The sequence below is a fragment of the Cuculus canorus genome, chromosome W (assembly GCF_017976375.1).
Source record: "Cuculus canorus isolate bCucCan1 chromosome W, bCucCan1.pri, whole genome shotgun sequence".
Lineage (NCBI taxonomy): Eukaryota > Metazoa > Chordata > Aves > Cuculiformes > Cuculidae > Cuculus > Cuculus canorus.
In genome coordinates, this window is record NC_071440.1 from 13,261,002 (window position 1) to 13,279,061 (window position 18,060).

At 43.8% G+C, this 18,060-nt stretch overlaps 1 protein-coding gene across 1 annotated transcript in view; it reads left to right on the forward strand.

The window, feature by feature from the left end:
• Positions 1 to 8,239, forward strand: part of LOC128850275 (nuclear cap-binding protein subunit 1-like) — an 85,796-nt gene extending 77,557 nt beyond the window's left edge. Inside the window, exons 21-23 of the mRNA XM_054053292.1 lie at positions 6,010 to 6,150; positions 6,539 to 6,652; positions 8,126 to 8,239. Of these exons, the coding sequence (XP_053909267.1) occupies positions 6,010 to 6,150; positions 6,539 to 6,652; positions 8,126 to 8,239 (369 nt within the window). The remainder of the gene's footprint in view (positions 1 to 6,009; positions 6,151 to 6,538; positions 6,653 to 8,125) is intronic.
• The last annotated feature ends 9,821 nt before the right edge of the window (positions 8,240 to 18,060 follow it).

An 18,060-nucleotide genomic window follows, 5' to 3' on the forward strand; every position in this document is an offset into this window, starting at 1 on the left:
CCCTTGTTGAACTGCATGAGGCTCCCGCCTGCCCATTTCTCCAGCCTGTCGAGGCCCCTCTGGATGGCGGCACAACCCTCTGGTCTATCAGACACTCCTCCCAGTTTTGGATCATCTGTTTTCAGTCCACCTCACTGTCTGCTAATCCAGCCCATACTTCAACAGCTTCTCTATGAGGATCTTATGGGAGACAGTGTCAAAGGCCTTCCTGAAGTCAAGGTAGGCAATATCTGCTGCTCTCCCCTTGTCTACCAGGCCAGTCATTTCATCATAGAACGTTGTCAGGTTGGTTAAGTGTGACTCCCCCTTGGTGAATCCATGCTGACTACTCCTGATGACGGTCTCGTCCTTCACGCGCCTGGAAGTTGTTCCCAGGATTAGCTGCTCCATCACTTTCCCAGGGTTAGGCTGACCAGCCTGTATTTCCCTTGGTCCTCCTTCTTGCCCTTCTTGAAGATAGGAGTGACATTTGCTTTCCTCCAGTCTTTGGGCACTTCTCTCAGTCACCATGATCTTTCAAAGGTTATTGAGTGGCCTTGCAATGACATTTGTGTGCTCCCTCTCAATGCTTGTGGGTGCATCTCATCAGGGCTCACGGACTTACGTACATCCTTTTTGCTTAAGTATTCCCCAACCTAATCCTCTTCCATCAAGGGTACATCCTCCTTCCTCCAGACTTTCTCCCTGGTCTCTGGGGCCTGGTATTCCTGAAGGCTGGTCTTGCTAGTAAAGACTGAGGCAAAGGCAGCATTTAGTACCTCAGCCTTTTCCAGGCTGAGGTCCTAAATGCTGCCTTTGCCTCAGTCTTTTCCAGGCTGAGGTCCCCTGTCTCATTCAGCAATGAGCCCACATTTTCCCCAGTCATCTTTTTGCCACGTATGTACTTGTTGTACTAAAACTCGTGGGATCGTTTACCCAGTATGCAAGCCAATAACACACAGAGTCAAGGTATTTGAGTTTTATTCCAGTTTGTGCAAAGTGGGGTGCTAGCCAAGTAATCTCGCAAAGCTAGCACACCTCAAGAAAATTTCATGCAGTATTTATGCTATTCTTCATTTACAAGACTCTGCCCATAATTAGATCGGATTTACATTTATTGATTATATTTGTTATTAATTAATACTCTGTCTTACTGGCTAATACATTCCTCACTTTCTATGTAAATTAGCTGTGCATGCCCTCTAAGTGTCCTAGTTTGGAGTAGGTGGGTTTCTTGAGGCAGTGGTCCGTGAGGTAGGGGTTGCGATGCCCCTCGCCACAATTACCTTTGTCCCAGTTTCTTCAAGGGTTCTGCCGAGTTCATGTTAGTTGGCAAACCATCAGCTTGGGACCCTGCTGAGACAATGGTCTTCCTTTTGGTTTAGACAGGTCTTTTGATTTAAGGCTTTCCATGTTCTTTTTGTTTCCCATACACAAAGGAAGCTTAATTGCTTTCTACAAATCAAAACCTAACCTAGCTTAGAGAGAATGGGGCTTTACATTGGGCTCTTATAGCAGTATTAACTGGTTCATATTTTCAATTGTGTTTTTACATTTCATTCTCTTATATCACCCTCTGCCATTTCACAGCATTAGCTCACTTGCATGAATCTTATTGGTCTTTCTGGGAGTGGCTGTCCCTGGAGTTTTGAGGAGTCACCCACTTGCGCTTACATCTTTGTGTGGTTGCCACAGCCTAGTGGATGTTTTCCATTATCTAAGCCCATCAAAAGATTCCTTGCCCATCAGTAGGCCTTGCTGGAGCCAGCCTTGGTGGGACTAAAACATCTTTTGTTGCCCTTGGGTGAAGCATATGGAATAGCACTGTCGGGTTGCATTGGGAAATTAGTAATTATGTCCAGTAATGGAGATCAGAGTGGTGTTGTGATTGAACTGTATATTGCAACTGCTATATTTTGCTAAGCAGAGCTCACATTTGTATTGTCATTTCAGTATATTTTGTATCACTCTGCTAGATTAGAAATCCTGTGTAACACCAACTAACCTGCAAATAAATAAAAAAGATATCAAACATTGCACCCTCCACACATGGAATATCTAAAAGAACCTGATCAGACAATATTGGACTCAGGCATCTGCTCATAGGAGATGTGCAAGAAAGCTGAGCCCCCATTAAAATTGATTCCCCGTGTAACGTCGTGCAAGTCACTACCCTCCTTAATCTTCCACTGATCACAAAAGTAATAACACTGCTCTACTCTGCCTTTGCGGGACAGGACTTGGTTATGACAGGAACCTGAACACGTGCATTGGAAGTGCAAGCCTCAGTTGTGGGGGCTTTGAACTTTGCAATTGCCCAGTGTCTGCAAAACAAACCCTCAGTTGGAACTTCTTCATTCCTGACACTTCACAGATTGGATTTTTTTTCCAACTGCCTCTGATTTTCTCCCCACAGCCCCACTCCTTGATCTCACATGCTTTCACATCTCATTTTCATTTTTTGGTAGTGGGCACTCAAATATGTCAAAGCCATTTGACAGGCTTGTTTGCCTGTCTTTCAGCACTTCCTCCTCCACTTTCATTAGTTTTCTGTTGTCTTGGATCTTACTTTGCTTCTGGATTTCCTCCAGTGGCATCCTTCCTCTCCAGTCATGGCTTGTGTCTGGTTTTCTGGAATGTCTCTTCTCCAAGAAACTGTAGCAAGGAATTCACAGTTCTAGAGCCTAGTCTCAAGCATAGCAAGACAGGCCCTACAAAGGGAAGTAGGCATCTGTTTAGCATTCACAGAGGACATTAAAAAACCAGCATTAAACAATGCATTAAAAAATATGGAGGGGAAAATATTAAAGCACTTGACTGGAAAGATTTCTGGAGTTTATTCACTGTGGGGAATATTTTAGCCATTAAATCATTTTGGTTTATATCTATAGTTTTTATGCATCTCATTTTCTTACTTGCTTGTTTCTCTAGAAGCTGATGGACCTGAGAACTAACAGCACCTTACACAAACACTGGACAACTGAAAAAGGTTTGGGCTGCTCTCCACATGCCAGCCTTTGTTAATTCCATTCAGCTACTCTTGTGCTGGCTGGACTCTAGTAGCCAGGGGGTAGATGTCTCCCTGGTATGATTCCGACTGCAAACAAATAGTAAATCCAGAGCTGCATCAGACACTAGTTACAGTTAGGTTTGGCACCATGCTTAGGAGCATGGCAGAGAAAGTAATTTTTTTTAATCTTGATTAGAGATATTCACCACAAACATTTACCAGCACTGACACAAAATTTTCTCACCTGCCCTAAGCTTCCCTCCTCCTGATCTAAATCATTGCTTGGAAGAAGAGAATTTTGAAGGTTTATTTTAATTCATTTCAGTAAGGCTTTTACACATCCAGATGCTATATTGGGAGATGGTTAACATGGCCCTTGTTAACACAATGGATACAAAAGATTGGCACAAGCCACAAATCATCAGACAGTCTGAGATTAATTGGTTCAAGGAATAATGTTTGTGGAACACAGGCTATGCAGCCTGCTTGCTTCTTACCATAACTCTTCCAGTGGGCAACACAGCTCCTCCAAGACAGCACACCTCCTGCAGGACAGAGGGCCTTCTCTCCTGGTGTCAGAGAGGCCCCAGGCACTCCCTGCAGCTTGGGACTCGGAGAAGTGCTTTTACCATCCGAAGCTCTGCCTATGTCAAAGCCTCTGCCCTGACAGGGGCAGCTGTTCCAACAACTGCTGAGGGATCTGCCCTGTGGCATGTTACCACCGTACCTGAGACTGTTAGGCTGGTACAAATTCAGCTGAGGCACCTTTCTGCACAAACTGCTGTACCTGTTGGCTGTGTCTGTTAGCTGCCCTCTGGGGGCTGTCTTCTAGGCCTGGCTCTTATATTGGCCTCTCCTGAGCACTGGCTTAAAAGGATGCTTGACCCTCCCTAATCAAGAGACAGCTGCAACAAAGGCTCTATGAACCTTGGAGCCTTGTATAGGACTTTCCTTGTGTAGGACTTGTCCAATTACTAGATGGCAGACCTGATATAATGTACTCTTTTTTTAAAGAGGATCTAGCATGATATTTTTATTGTTATTAGGTTGGCTGCCTTTCTGGCCCTTTTTAATTGGAGAGCATCCACTAGGTTTCATATGTAGCCTTCCCACTTGACCACTCTGGGATCCAGTCCCTTTCCTCTAGCTGTGATAACCCACCAGATCCATCTGAGTTCTGGCACAAAAGATATTTGGGTTTGGCAGTCCTGTGACATCAGCGAGGTTCCTGAATGAAATCTGAGTCCTGAAACGGTGTTTAGACAAGTTTTTAAAAAGGTCTACCACAGATATGTTACTGAGCTGCTATTTGTCTGTTGATGATAGTTAGTCAGCTTACTGTCTTTTTATGGTTCCACTAGAAAATGATCTTGCAAGTCTTTAAACTTGTGTGGTGGGTTGACCCCAGCTAGCAGTCAAGCACCACACAGCTGCTCGCTCACTTTCCCCTGCAGTGAGATGGGGGAGAGAATAGGAAGAGAAAAAGCAAAAAAAAAAAACTTGGTTGAGGTAAAGACAGTTTAATAAGTGAAGGAAAGAGGAAAAAACCAAGTGATACAAAGGCAGTCACCCACCACCTTCCACCAGCAGACCAATGCCCAGGCACTCTCTGAGCAATGGCTACCTTGGAAAACCAAACCTCCTTTTTTTTTATTGCTGAGCATGATGTTATATGGCATGGAATACCCCTTTGGCCAGTTTGGGTCAGTTGTCTCAGCTGTGCCCACCCCCAGCCTACTCACTGGAGGGGCAAAGTGGGTAAAAGAAAAGGACTGATGTTGTGCAAGCACTGTTCAGCAATATCTAAAACATTAGTGTGTTGTTGTGGTGGATTGACCTTGTCTGGGAGCCAGATGCCAACCCAGCCACTCTCTCACTCTTTCTCCTCAACAGGACAGGGGGATAAAAGAGATGGAAAATCTCAAGGGTCAAGATATAGATAGGGAGATCACTTACCAGTTACCATTACGGGCAGAACAGACTCAACTTGAGGGAAATTAAATTTATTGCCAATTAAAATAGATTTGGGTAGTGAGAAACAAAGACAAAATTAAAACAACACCTTCTCCCCAATATTTAGCCAAGTCTCAACTTCACTTCTTCATTCCTGACTCCTCTACCTCCTTCCCCTCAGCGTTGCAGTAGGGATGGAGAATGGGGGGCTGCTGTCAGTTCATAAATGTTCCTCTCTGCTGCTCCTTCCTCTTCACACTTTTCTTCAACTCCAGCATGTGTCCTCTCCATAGGCAGTTCTTCAGGGAATATCTGCCTGCTCCACTGTGACCTCTCCACAGGCTGAAGGGGAATCTCTGCTCCAGTGCCTGGAGCATATCTCCTTCCTTCTTCTCTGACCTTGGTGTCTGCAGGATTGTTTCTCACACTTTTTTTTTTTTACCCTCAGTTTCCTCTGCTGTGTAGCATTTTGCCCTTTCTTAAATATGTTTCACAGAACTGCCACCAGCTTCTCTGATGGGCTCAGTGTTGTCCAATGGTGGACCTGTTTTGGAGCTGGCTGGCACCAGCTGTGTCCAGTGCAAGGTGGCTCCGGTCTCTTCTCACAGAGACAACCCCTGCAGCCCCCCCCCCCGCCAAAACCTTGCCACATAAACCAAATACAATTTTTCAACACTGTTTTATTCACAAATCCAAAACACAGAACCACATGGGCAGCTATGAAGAAAATTAACTTGACCTGAGCCAGACCCGGTACAACCTGCTATGGTTCTTCTGTTTCTTTTTGTTTATTTGTTTGTTTCTAGGCCTTTTCCATCCTGGCATTGTCCCAAATTGATTCAGCTTAAGCTTCTCATTCTCCTTTCTTCCAAATTTCCTTCTTGAATTGTATTTAGAAAGTAAGCAGCTCTCAACATACAACACTTGAAAGGCTACAGGGCAGCTTCAGTTGTGCTGCAGACTTTGTGTTTGGTCAATCAAGAGGCCTGTTTATCATTCCAATGGATACTAGCAAAATCCACAGGTAGTCACAGCTCCAGTTAGTTGCGTTTCATTTTTACTTACAGCGAGAAAGTGATGAAGATGATAATGATGACCGAAATAGTGATAGAGAAGATGGACCTCTAGAAGAACAAATAGAACGCTTGCAGGAAAGAGTAGAATCAGCCCAGAGTGAACAGAAGAATCTCTTCCTTGTTATATTCCAGGTAATGATGGGTGATGTCTTTGCAGCATCATTTGTATCTTAATCATTTTCTTGGAGTGAGTACATGGGAAGGGGTAGATGGACTTATTCTAAATAAGAATCAAAGAACTGCCTAGCTCCCCCAAACAAGAACTGTTTCAGCATCAAGAGCCTGAGAAAATGAGTTCTTTCGATAGCATGCAATTTCCTAAACAAACAAAAGATATTTCCTAAACAAACAAAAGATATTTCAAATATAAGTAGTTACTCTACTTAGTGTCTCCTAAATGAAATATTCATTCTGACATTATTGTTCAAATCTTCTGTCTGATTATCTTATCTGAGGCTTGTAACCTATTTCCATCTGAAAAGATGCGCTGAACCAATGTTCTGTTTGTGTTCTCCTACAGCGTTTCATTATGTTGTTAACTGAACACTTAGTGCGTTGTGAAACTAGTGGGACTGATGTATTTACACCTTGGTACAAAAGCTGTATAGAGAGGTTGCAGCAAATCTTCCTACAGGTAAGTTTCACTTCTTGGTTTAGAAGGTTTTGGGAAACTGCTGGAAAAAAAAGCTTACATTATTTGAGAGCTGAGCTTGGTCACCAGCTCCATTAGAACAGACATAGCTGGCATCACCAGTCTTTTTCAGGGACTAGTGTGAGTTTTGGCTCTGTCTGTCTCTGGTTTTGACTCCACCTTTGCTACGGACTTGTTAAATGACTGGAGGGTGAGCTTCTTGATTTGTTTCTTGTGCTGTGAATATAGTGCAAAACAATATTGAGATGTGGTTGCAAATGTAGCTGAGTTTTTCTTACCGCATGTTATAGTAAGGGTAGAGTCTTGAGAGAACAGGTATACCAAAATAAGTGCCTAACAAGTGGATTTAAATGTTTTAAATTTATTTATCTGTTTATAATGAATAGCTATTTAAAGATGTAGTTTGGAACTCTTGGCTGTATATTAAATCTGACAACAGATGTAAAAAGCCAGTTAAGTAACTGCCTGAAAGCAACAGCCAGAGTAATAGAAAATTATTTGTGTTTACATGAATATAAATTGTGTTAGAGGATGGGAAACTGCAGGGGATTAATGACGAGATTCCCTCTATGGGTTAGTCTCTACCCTGATCATAAAAATTACTTAATGCTAAAGCAAATGTCCTGAGTCCTAGCATATCTTTGCAGTTGCCTCTACACACTATTCAGAATCAGGATTAGAACTGAGTAGATACAAGGAACTAAGTACTTTTCAACACACGTTTTCAACATGCACTCTATTCTTGCAGTCGACAGTGATTAGTGTGTTGTGTAAATTAGATATGCTTGTCAGTTCTGGTGAAAACATTTGATCTGTGATACAATATGAGGTCCAACACAAAAAAACCCCACAAGACTAACCCTGTAGCTTGGGAACCAAGAGTGGGAGGTGAGAGACAAAGAGATGGTTATAGGACGTGTTCTAACCTGTCACAGTGAGACAAGTCTCAACTCGATTGCTTCACTTGCTTCACAAGTGGATGCATGTTCAAATATAGATGTTTTCTTATCCTCGGTTGGAAAACGTTGGTGTGCAACAGTGAGTTAACATCAAGTTTCTTGTGAAAATGAAGAAATATGTGACAGAAACTTTTCAATTGTTGACTGAGGCTTACAGTGAAGAGATCCCAAAGAGCAAGTCAGTGCTCAAAGGAACCCATTTTTTGTCGGTAGAAGATGTGAAAGCAAAAATGACAGAGATCCACAACAGCCTTTCAGAAAATGAACTGCAGAATTGCTTTGAACATTGGCAGCCTCGTATGCAGCTGTGTGTCAACTCAGAAGGGAACTATTTTGAAGGTAATCATAGTTGATTTTCTTAATTTATTAAGCAAAAAGAGTTACGGGCACAGTCTTGGGGTTTTTTTTGTGTTGGATCTCATATATCTTGACTCTTCCTCCTGTTCTGTGTATGAAGATGAATGAAAACAACAAAGGTTTACCTTTTTATCTGCAGCATCACCAGATAATTCAGCAGTACATGGTGACCCTGGAGAACCTCCTATTTACAGCTGAACTGGACCATCACATACTGGCTGTATTTCAGCAATTTTGTGCTCTGCAGGCCTGAGGATTTTCGTGTGTTGTTTTATCTGCAAGACTTAAAAACATTTTTCTTTAATGAGAGGAGCTCACCATGGGAAAACAGGAAACTCTGATTAGGAACAGCTTTCATGTGTTCCTATATAAAGCAATACAGTACTCCAACTAATAGTAACTGGTTTAGCATCATAAATCTTATTAGATATGACTGATAGAGGATTGGTGTATGTACTCTCTTGATTTGGTTTGAATCTTTACTTCATAATAGTATTTTTGCTTCTTCCCTCTGTCATTTATATGACAATAACAAATAGATAAAAAAATTACAGAATTGGTTACCTCTGTTTGTTAAAGTAAATAAATTGCAGAAATGTGAAACAGGATTTGTGGTTGTGGCAGAAATGTACCTCTTCAGTGAGTAGCTTGATAAGATCATGGTAGTATGGCACAAGAAAAATATGTTAACTCTGGCATGTGAAACACTGAGCTTTCAAAATAGTCTAGAGCATGTGGGCTTGTCTATCAAATTGACTAGATTATCACAGTTTGAAAGGACGTGGTTGACCAACGATTGAAATATGGTTTTTAAATGTATTGTTTGGTGTATTATTACAGTAGCTGCAAACAGCCAGTAGAGAAATGTCACGAACAATTTTTGAAGACACTGATTGTTTTCATAGTGTGTCTGAAAAAACATGAATACCCCCAACACTGGTCCCAGCTGGTAAATAATTGAGACCAGTCAGAGGCAATCTGTCCTGAATGGAGGAGTTTCCACTTCAGTATTGCAAAGTACATAAACTTTTGACACCATGCACACACATACAGGCCAAATGCCGGGTCCTGCACAGTTACTTCTTGAAACACGCATACCTTAGCTTTCTCCTTTCATTGAAATTTGTCTAGAAGCAGTGCAGTACATGCCTCTCATTTTAATTCCAGTAAAGAAAAATAAAATTTACTGTTTATTTACTTTCAGTCTCTTGGGCTCTATGTTTCATCATTTGTATGTGATCTATGAAGGGGGCCTACAGGAAAGCTGGAGAGGGGCTTTATGAATACATAAAGGCCTGTGGGGATAGGACAAGGGGGAATGGGTATAAACTGGAGAGGGGCAGATTTAGACTAGATATAAGGAAGAATTTCTTCACCATTAGAGTGGTGAGACACTGGAACAGGTTGCCCAGGGAGGTTGTGGATGCCCCATCCCTGGAGGTGTTCAAGGCCAGGTTGGATGGGGCCTTGGGCAGCCTGATTTAGTGGGATGTCTCTGCCCATGGCAGGGGGGTTGGAACTAGATGATCTTTAAGGTCCCTTCCAATCCTAACTATTCTAAGATTACAGAGGATGTTTATCTCGTTATTTTGTTTTAGCTTGTTAACTCCTTGGGCAGCTGAGCTTACACCGAATTGGAACTATGTGTCAGCAATGATGCTAAAGCATTTTTTAATGTTGATTGTGGATAAACCAAGTGCCCATCTCCTGTGGTTCAGTAACAACTGCTCCACATCAGTTGAATCTGCTTGCTTTTTGATCTCTAAAATGTGAAGGCAGTGTCTGGCTCCCACACTTTCAAATAGCATTTCAGAGCTGAATTAGGTGGGACTTTGCAAGAAATCTTAAATTGGAGATGTACAACCTGGAAATGTAGTAGCCTTATCTTTTGTTCGATAAGTTTGAGTTATGCAAATAACATTACTTACATAAGCACTAAGGTGGTTGGTATCAGGGGAAGCAATAGGAAAGGCAGGGTGGAGGCATCTTAGCTGCTCAGTTCTCTGCAGTAATTCTGGTGTATTTACAAGCCATTTACAGTCTCTGTCAGATAAGTGTTTACACTCAGTGCTATTCGATACTTGAACTAAAAAATGGTGGCTTTGAAGGCTTTTGTTCTATAGTGGCTGTTTATTTCCCCAAGTAACACATAATCACTTTCATTCCTGCATTAATCAATTGGCCTGATACTCAAGTGCAGAAGGCAAGAATTAATTGTTTGAGCATAGTTGTAAAGTTTTTGTGTAGTCTGCAGTGACTGGGCACATCTTCAGAATCTTGAATCTGCTTCTTTTTTCTTTACCTGTTCTGTGTGATTTGACTAATTCTTCCACTCATCTAAAGTCAACCTTAATGTGTTTGTAAATTTGTTTTATATAAGGTGTTTCTCAGTCATGCACAGACGCTTGCTTCAGTCAATATCATGGATGCCCCCACTCTGACTGAGTGAACAGTACTTTGGTTCAGGCATCATTGATAAGTGGGCCTGACTGAAATCAGAATTGCTGTGCAAACCTTGAAAATTGTGCCAGGCCTTATCTTTTCAGGAACTAAGGATTCTAGACCACATCTTATCAGGAGTAACAGTACCAGTTTGACCTGGGACTAGACAAAACTGCAACTGCTACAGCTGTACTCCTGCACATGCACCAAAGCGAGGGTTGACTATGAGTCAATCACTTTACTCTATAAATATCTGTAGCCCCCACAAGCCCATTGAGCTCTCCTGTACAGCAGCAGGCTGCATGGCGATGACTTACCCTGCTCAAGCAGGGACGCCTCTCAAGGTTGCTCCTCCTCCAAACCCCTTTCTATCACCTACCAGCAGTCCTGGCTGACTGGGGAAGTTCCACTGGACTGGAGGCTGGCTGATGTTGTGCCCATCTACAAGAAGGGTTGCAGGGAGGATCCAGGAAACTACAGGCCTGTCAGTCTGACCTCAGTGCCGGGGAAAGTCATGGAACAGGTAATCTTGAGTGCTATCATAAAGCACATGCAAGAGAACCGGGTGATCAGGCCCAGTCAACATGGGTTCACGAAAGGCAGGTCTTGTCAAACTAACCTGATTGCCTTCTATGACAAAGTGACTCGACTACTGGATGAGGGAAAGGCTGTGGATGTAGTCTTCTTGGACTTCAGTAAAGCCTTTGACAGAGTTTCTCACAGCATTATGCTTCAGAAACTGTTAACCTCTGGACTGGACAGGCGCGCACCCTCTCCTGGGTTGAAAACTGGTTGGATGGCCGGGCCCAGAGAGTGGTGGTGATGAGCGAAAGGAGACAAGGGGGGCTGCGAGTGTTCGTTAGAGCTTGGCATTGTTCGCCTTGAAGACCTTGGAGGTTGATAATGAAGGAGCCAGCTAGCAGAAGTTTACTGATAAGTGGGCATTGGAATGCAGTAAGCTGGAAAACAATCAGAAGAGACTGTGCTTGTACACAGTTCAAGGAAAAAACTTTTTTTTCATCCTAAGGAAGACTTGTTACTTCATCCCTAAGACCGTGGCCCACGACCACCAGGAGGCACTACGCAGGCGCAAGACTGGAGCAAACTTTCCAGAACTAATTATAATACGAAGTGGGGAAAGGTTATGAATATGTAGTAGGCGCTTATAACTATGCATGTCTTTACACTATAAATAGCTGCTTATTAAGGTATATGGTGTGCAAGCTAGGAGGAGAACCCCCTTGCACCCCAGCGCTGGAAATAAACATACCTGCTTTATAACTCATTTTGGGTTATAGGGTTTGATTCCACAAAACAATTTGGCACCCTAGATGGGACACCCTCTCTGCCCGGCTGCAGGATCGGTGGGGATTGGGACATTCTAAGGTGCGCCCCAGTAAGCTATTTCTCTGGAGAATCTCCTATCTCTACCCGATCGCTGTGGAGGGAGAGATGGCCCATCAGTGGGTGGACCAGGTATGTGATTTATGTATGATATGGTATGACACCATCTACCAGCAGTCCTGGCTGACTGGGGAAGTTCTACTGGACTGGAGGCTGGCAGATGTTACACCCATTTACAAGAAGGGTTTGAGGGAGGATCCAGGGAACTACAGGCCTGTCAGTCTGACCTCAGTGCTGGGGAAGGTCATGGAACAGGTGATCTTGAATGCTATCATGAAGCACATGCAAGAGAACTGGGTGATCAGGCCCAGTCAACACGGGTTCATGAAAGGCAGGTCCTGCCAAACTAACCTGATCACCTTCTGTGACAAGGCGACCCGCTTACTGGATGAGTAAAGCTTCAGTAAAGCGTTTGACACAGTTTCTCACAGCATTCTGCTTAGGAAACTGGCTGCCACTGGCCTGGACAGGCTCACCCTTTCCTGGGTGGAAAACTGGTTGGATGGCTGGGCCCAAAGAGTTGTGGTAAATGGAGTTAATTCCAGCTGAAGGCTGGTCACAAGTGGTGTCCCCCAGGCCTCAGTGCTGGGTCCAGTCCTGTTCAATATCTTTATCAATGACCTGGATGAAGGCATTGAATGTACTCTTGCCAAGTTTGCAGATGACACTAAGCTGGGAGGAAGTGTTGATCTGCTTGAGGGTAGGGAGGCTCTTCAAAGGGATCTGAACAGGCTGGACCGCTGGGCCGAGACCAATGGCATGAGGTTTAACAAGGCCAAATGTCGGGTCCTGCACTTGGGGCACAACAACCCTATGCAGTGCTTCAGACTGGGGGAAGAGTGGCTAGAAAACTGCCTGGAGGAGAAGGACCTGGGGGTGCTGGTTGACAACCGACTGAACATGAGCCAGCAGTGTGAGCCAGCAGTGTGCTCAGGTGGCCAGGAAGGCCAATGGCGGTTTGGCTTGTATCAGAAATGGCGTAGCCAGCAGGTCCAGGGAGGTTATTCTGCCCCTGTACTCCACACTGGTGAGATCGCACCTCAAATACTGTGTTCAGTTCTGGGCCCTTCACCACAAGAAGGATGTTGAGGCTCTGGAGCGTGTCCAGAGAAGAGCAACAAAGCTGGTGAAGGGGCTGGAGAACAAGTCTTACGAGAAGGGGCTGAGGGAACTGGGGTTGCATAGCCTGGAGAAGAGGAGGCTGAGGGGAGACCTTAATGCTCTCTACAACTACCTGAAAGGAGGTTGTAGAGAGGAAGGTGCTGGCCTCTTCTCCCAAGTGACAGGTGATAGGACAAGGGGGAGTGGCCTCAGGCAGCACCAGGGGAGGTTCAGACTGGATATCAGGAAAAAAATTTTCACAGAAAGGGTCGTTGGGCACTGGAGCAGGCTGCCCAGGGAGGTGGTTGAGTCACCTTCCCTGGAGGTATTTAAAAGACAGGTAGACGAGGTGCTCAAAGGACATGGTTTAGTGGCAGACGGGAATGGTTGGACTCGATGATCCAAGAGGTCTTTTCCAACCTAGAGGTTCTATGATTCTATGATTTGACCTTGAGAAACCCCTTACCCGACATCTAATATCTATAACAAGATAAGCAATGTTTTACATTAGGCCTAAAGATATATTGTATGCTAGCAACATTTATATATTCACATCATGGTTTATCCCTCTCCTGGCTTGGTCAGCAGCTAAAGCTGTGATCCCAGTTACCTCCAGGGAAAGAGTAAATGAGGGAGAGAGACTCGTGGGTTGGAAACTAAAACTAAAACAGCTTTAATGAAACAACAATAATAAAAAAGGAAAATAATGTTAATAAGAAAATAATAAAATATATACAAATACACAAAAATTACACCACCACCACACACACACCACCCCCCGATGACTATACGTCACCACTGATACTGCAGAGCAGCACAGGGAAAGGTCCTGGGCTGTGGACTCAGTGACAGACAGGAGCTGGATTCAGGAACTGGATTCAGGAATGCATGGATCCAGGATCAGGGGGCAGAAGGACGGATGAAGTTCTTACTGGGTTCTGGCCATTGAAGAAGAGGACCTGACCCTTGTGATCCCTCAACTTTATACTGAGTATGACATCTATGGGATGGAATACTCTGTTGGTCAGTTTGGGGTCAACTGTCCTGTCCACCTCTCCCTGCAGGTGCAACCCTTTTTTACCCCTTTCACTTATGGAATTCATCAATTCTAGGATGGCCTTGGTTTCTATAGGAATAAGTATAAGCAATGGCCTTTCTGCTCTCACCAGTGTCCGGTTACTTTGGTGATAATCATAAATTTTAAGCATTATCATTTCTAGAGACAGACACTGTCTGAAAAACATGCAGTTAACTTTAAGAAAATGAAGTTACTTAGACGAGGCTTAGCTGAAAAGTTAGAAAATTAATTCTGCTTTAGCTCAAACCAGAACAATCCAGCTATAGCTTAATTATTAGAAGCATAGTAAGTAGTAGAGTGTATGACAGCTGTCTAATCACGTCTAAATAATCATTTAAAACATTGTCAAATCACTGTTTAATTACCATTTGGTTATTGCTTAACCATCATTTGTTTACTATTTAATTTTCATTCAATCATTGACTAATTGCCATTTGATCATCGTTTGATCATTAATAAAACCCTGTTAGTTAACCCCACAACCATGAGTTCTCTTAATAATTCACCTGTGACAAATACCCTATTTTTCTTTAGAAGCAGTTAATACAGTACAGAGGTGTGAATTGGAATTGCAGCACCAAACACAATAGGCCGTGCATTAATCAAAAGGAGAAAAAGAGAGGGAAAAAGAAAAGGAGAGAAAGAGATCATCAGTCCTGGTTCCAACGTCGATCCAGCCGACGGGGAGGGGGGGGAGGTTCATTCCGCAGGAGCGTTCTGCCTGAAGTTTTCCCCATCGCTGGTCTCTATTCCTTTTTCTTTTATAGCTGCAAGACTTCACAGCTCAAAAGATTGTCATTTAGTGGCTCTTTAACTCCCGGGAGTGTTTGAGACAGATAAGACCAAGAGAGACTCCGCCCTTTGTCCTAATTTCTGGCTGCTAAGTACCCCCTTGGGGCACATCCTCTCCCTTTAATCAGTCAGGGCATTAAAGGTTGATAGGGCTGTCAGGTTCTCTGTTCTGTCCTGGTCTCCTAAAGTGTTGCAGACCAAAAAAGAAAAGAGTTTTGAATCAGGGAATTGTGATTAAATTATTGCCAATTAACAAACATTTATTTACTGATTCTGGTACTAGGAAATAAAATCGAACAAATACATAAACGTTTAGAGAAAACACAACTCGCCTCCTCTCCAGGCACCTCTCCTGCCCTCCATTCTTCTTGATGACACATTGCACTCAGTCTCTTCAGTGAAGCGACAGGCAGTGCAGGGGACTGGGACAGTGTGTTGTGGTTCCTTTTCTTCTATCATTCCCTCTTTCTTGCTCAATTGCTCCAGCATGTGAAGGGAAAATTCTAATTGTAACTGCTCTGTTTTGCGGAATCAAACCCTATAACCCAGAATGAGTTATAAAGTAGGTATGTGTTTAGTACGTCCGGTGGGCGCGAGGGACATAAGCTCTGCCCAACTCGCGCCACTTATGACTTAACAAACAGCTACTTATAGTGTAAAGACATGCATAATTATAAGCGCCTATTACATATTCATAACCTTTTTCCCGCTTCGTATTATAATTAGTTCTGGAAGGATCTCTCCAGTCTTGCGCCTGCGCAGTGCCTCCTGGTGGTCGTGGGCCGTGGTCTCAAGGATGAAGTCAACAGTCTTCCTCAGGATGAACTTTTCTAACCTTTAACTACATGCAGGCTCCCTGGACTCTTGGCATTCCTCCAAACCACAAAGTAAGATTCAACCGGTTTCTGCTCAAGATTGCTGATGTCCACATTCCTATTTCTTCCTTATCAGCAGAACTCTACATAACAACTCCTCCTTATCAGCTTTCAAGGCTTTTGCTGACACTGAACTAAGCTTTTTTCTTATATGGTATGGTTTATAATAACCTAAGCTTCTTCTAAGCTGCCTAAAATTCTACATTTTATATGTTTACCTATCAACTCAGTAATGGTAATCTGAGACTGAGGAATGATCTGGCCTGGTGGGCAAGAAGGCCTAACTGCAGAACCAGGTTAAGCAATAGAAGCGGAAACGCTGGAGGTGGAATAGCTCCATATAAAGTTCCCTTGCTGATAAGATAAGAAATGCCACAGTACTGATTTATAACAATACTATTGGTGCTGGTGCGAGCGTATATAAGTAATTGGCTGGTGCCACATCTTTGCAGACTCCTTGTAGAACCAAACACTTATGGTGGTAGGGCTCTGTCCAATGCATTGTTCATTAAATCTCTTTATACTCAAGTATGAATGTGCATTTAATTTGCCTCAAGGGATACAATAAAAATTCCCTGGCATGTGGGTTCCTCCACCAGCTACAGTTCCTTCAGAGTTGTACCTCCTCCCCTCTGTCCCTGCCTGGGCAGCTCTTTTCCTTTGGTGTTTTTCCTGCTATGCTGCCCTACCTGCCCTGGCATCTTGTCTATCAGCTAGCATGCTTTCTTAAATACATTTTTGTAGAGGTGCCATAAATTTGTCTGATTGATTCTGTTTCAGTGCACAGTGAGTCTGTTTTGTCTATTGCCAAGCCATCTGGAACTGACTGTGACTGACAGGACAGTCCATGATCTTCTACACAGATCACCCCTGCAGCCACACATCCTCTCCCCCAACCCCTACATCCCTGCCCCCCATCCCCACCACCAATTATGTCAAATACACATATGAAAGGCCCTTTTGTCTGCTTTCCCCTGTTTAAAAAGTTTTTCACGTGTATTTATGTGGGTCAGTTGGAGGTTTGGAGATATGAGGAGAGAGTGTAGAGAGGAACTTTGCAAAATATTTTGCTGCAAGCCAGGCACAACTGAAATCTCTGAAGTAGACATAGCAAAAGAAACCCAACATACCATTCTAGTATAGTAAAGGCTTTAATTTCTTCCATTAAGCTCTCATCACCTTCATGGCTTCATAAAAAAAGAGTATTTCTAACTTTTAAAGGATAATCCAAATACTTAAAATACAGAGAGGTCATATTTTGACTATGATGCAACCACTTTCCTTTACCTCAACCCTTCTATGTTACACAGTGGTCAGAGACAGGAATGGGAACCATCCATTTCGAAAGTCAGCTCTTAAACTGAGTTGTGTCTCAGCTGCACTGTAAGTCTGAGTCTCTGCAACCTTCCTACCACAATTATTTTCCACTGTCCAAGAGGAACTACTACTCATTCACTTCTGAGTATTCATTCCAAATGGTTCAAAGCTCTTTTTGAACTTTAGGCCAAATCTTGTGAATTCCTACCCCAGCATAACCAGTGAAATATCAGTAGATTCTCAACCGAGCTTAGACGGGAGGTTGAGATAGACACATTAAGAGTATCTTCCACACAGGCAGCAAGTACATTATACTTAGACAAAAGTTTAACCACATCAGAGGTCAAGATGTTACATGATTTGATTATTTTGATTTTAAATTTGTTTTTAAAGTTACCTTGCAGGGTGCTAGCTAGATATAAGCTGTCATTATTGATTAACTTACTGGGCGCCAGATGGCTTAAGCTGAAGTCTTCGAATAAAGCAAGTTTGAGACGAACAGTTCTTGTGAGATGTGGAGACAGCAGAGACTGGTTGGGTTCGTCAACAACAATAGCTAGAGGGTGAAATGACCTGGTTTGCAGGCCATATGTGGAGACTTTTTCGCTTTTTCGGCGACATCCAGCGGCAGGACGATGAGTACTGCGGTGGAGTGGCCATCTGAGGTGGTGGGGCACTTCCCTGAGACGGGAAAAGCCTAGGAAAACCTAAGCGGGAGCGGGGCGGGCGGCGCTCGGCTCCTGACACGCGGCAGCGGACAGTCCCGCGCGGTGCCTGACGGGAGGGGACGGTCCCGGCGGCTACCGCGGAAGATTTAAACGGTCTCTTGGGAGCGCGGCGAAGAGGTGCGAGGCAAAGAGGTGCGGGGCACATTATTACAAAGGGGCAGTTCGAGCGGACAGGGCGAGCAGGAAGGGCTCAGGGAGAGGCTGGTGGCGGATCAGACGGGGCAGCTGACCATGGTGGCTACCAGGCAGAAGATTAAAACTGCTCCGGGAGCAGCAGCGAACAGGATGGGTGTTGCCACCCAGACAGAGCCTCAGTGGCTCCATGCAGCCACGCAGA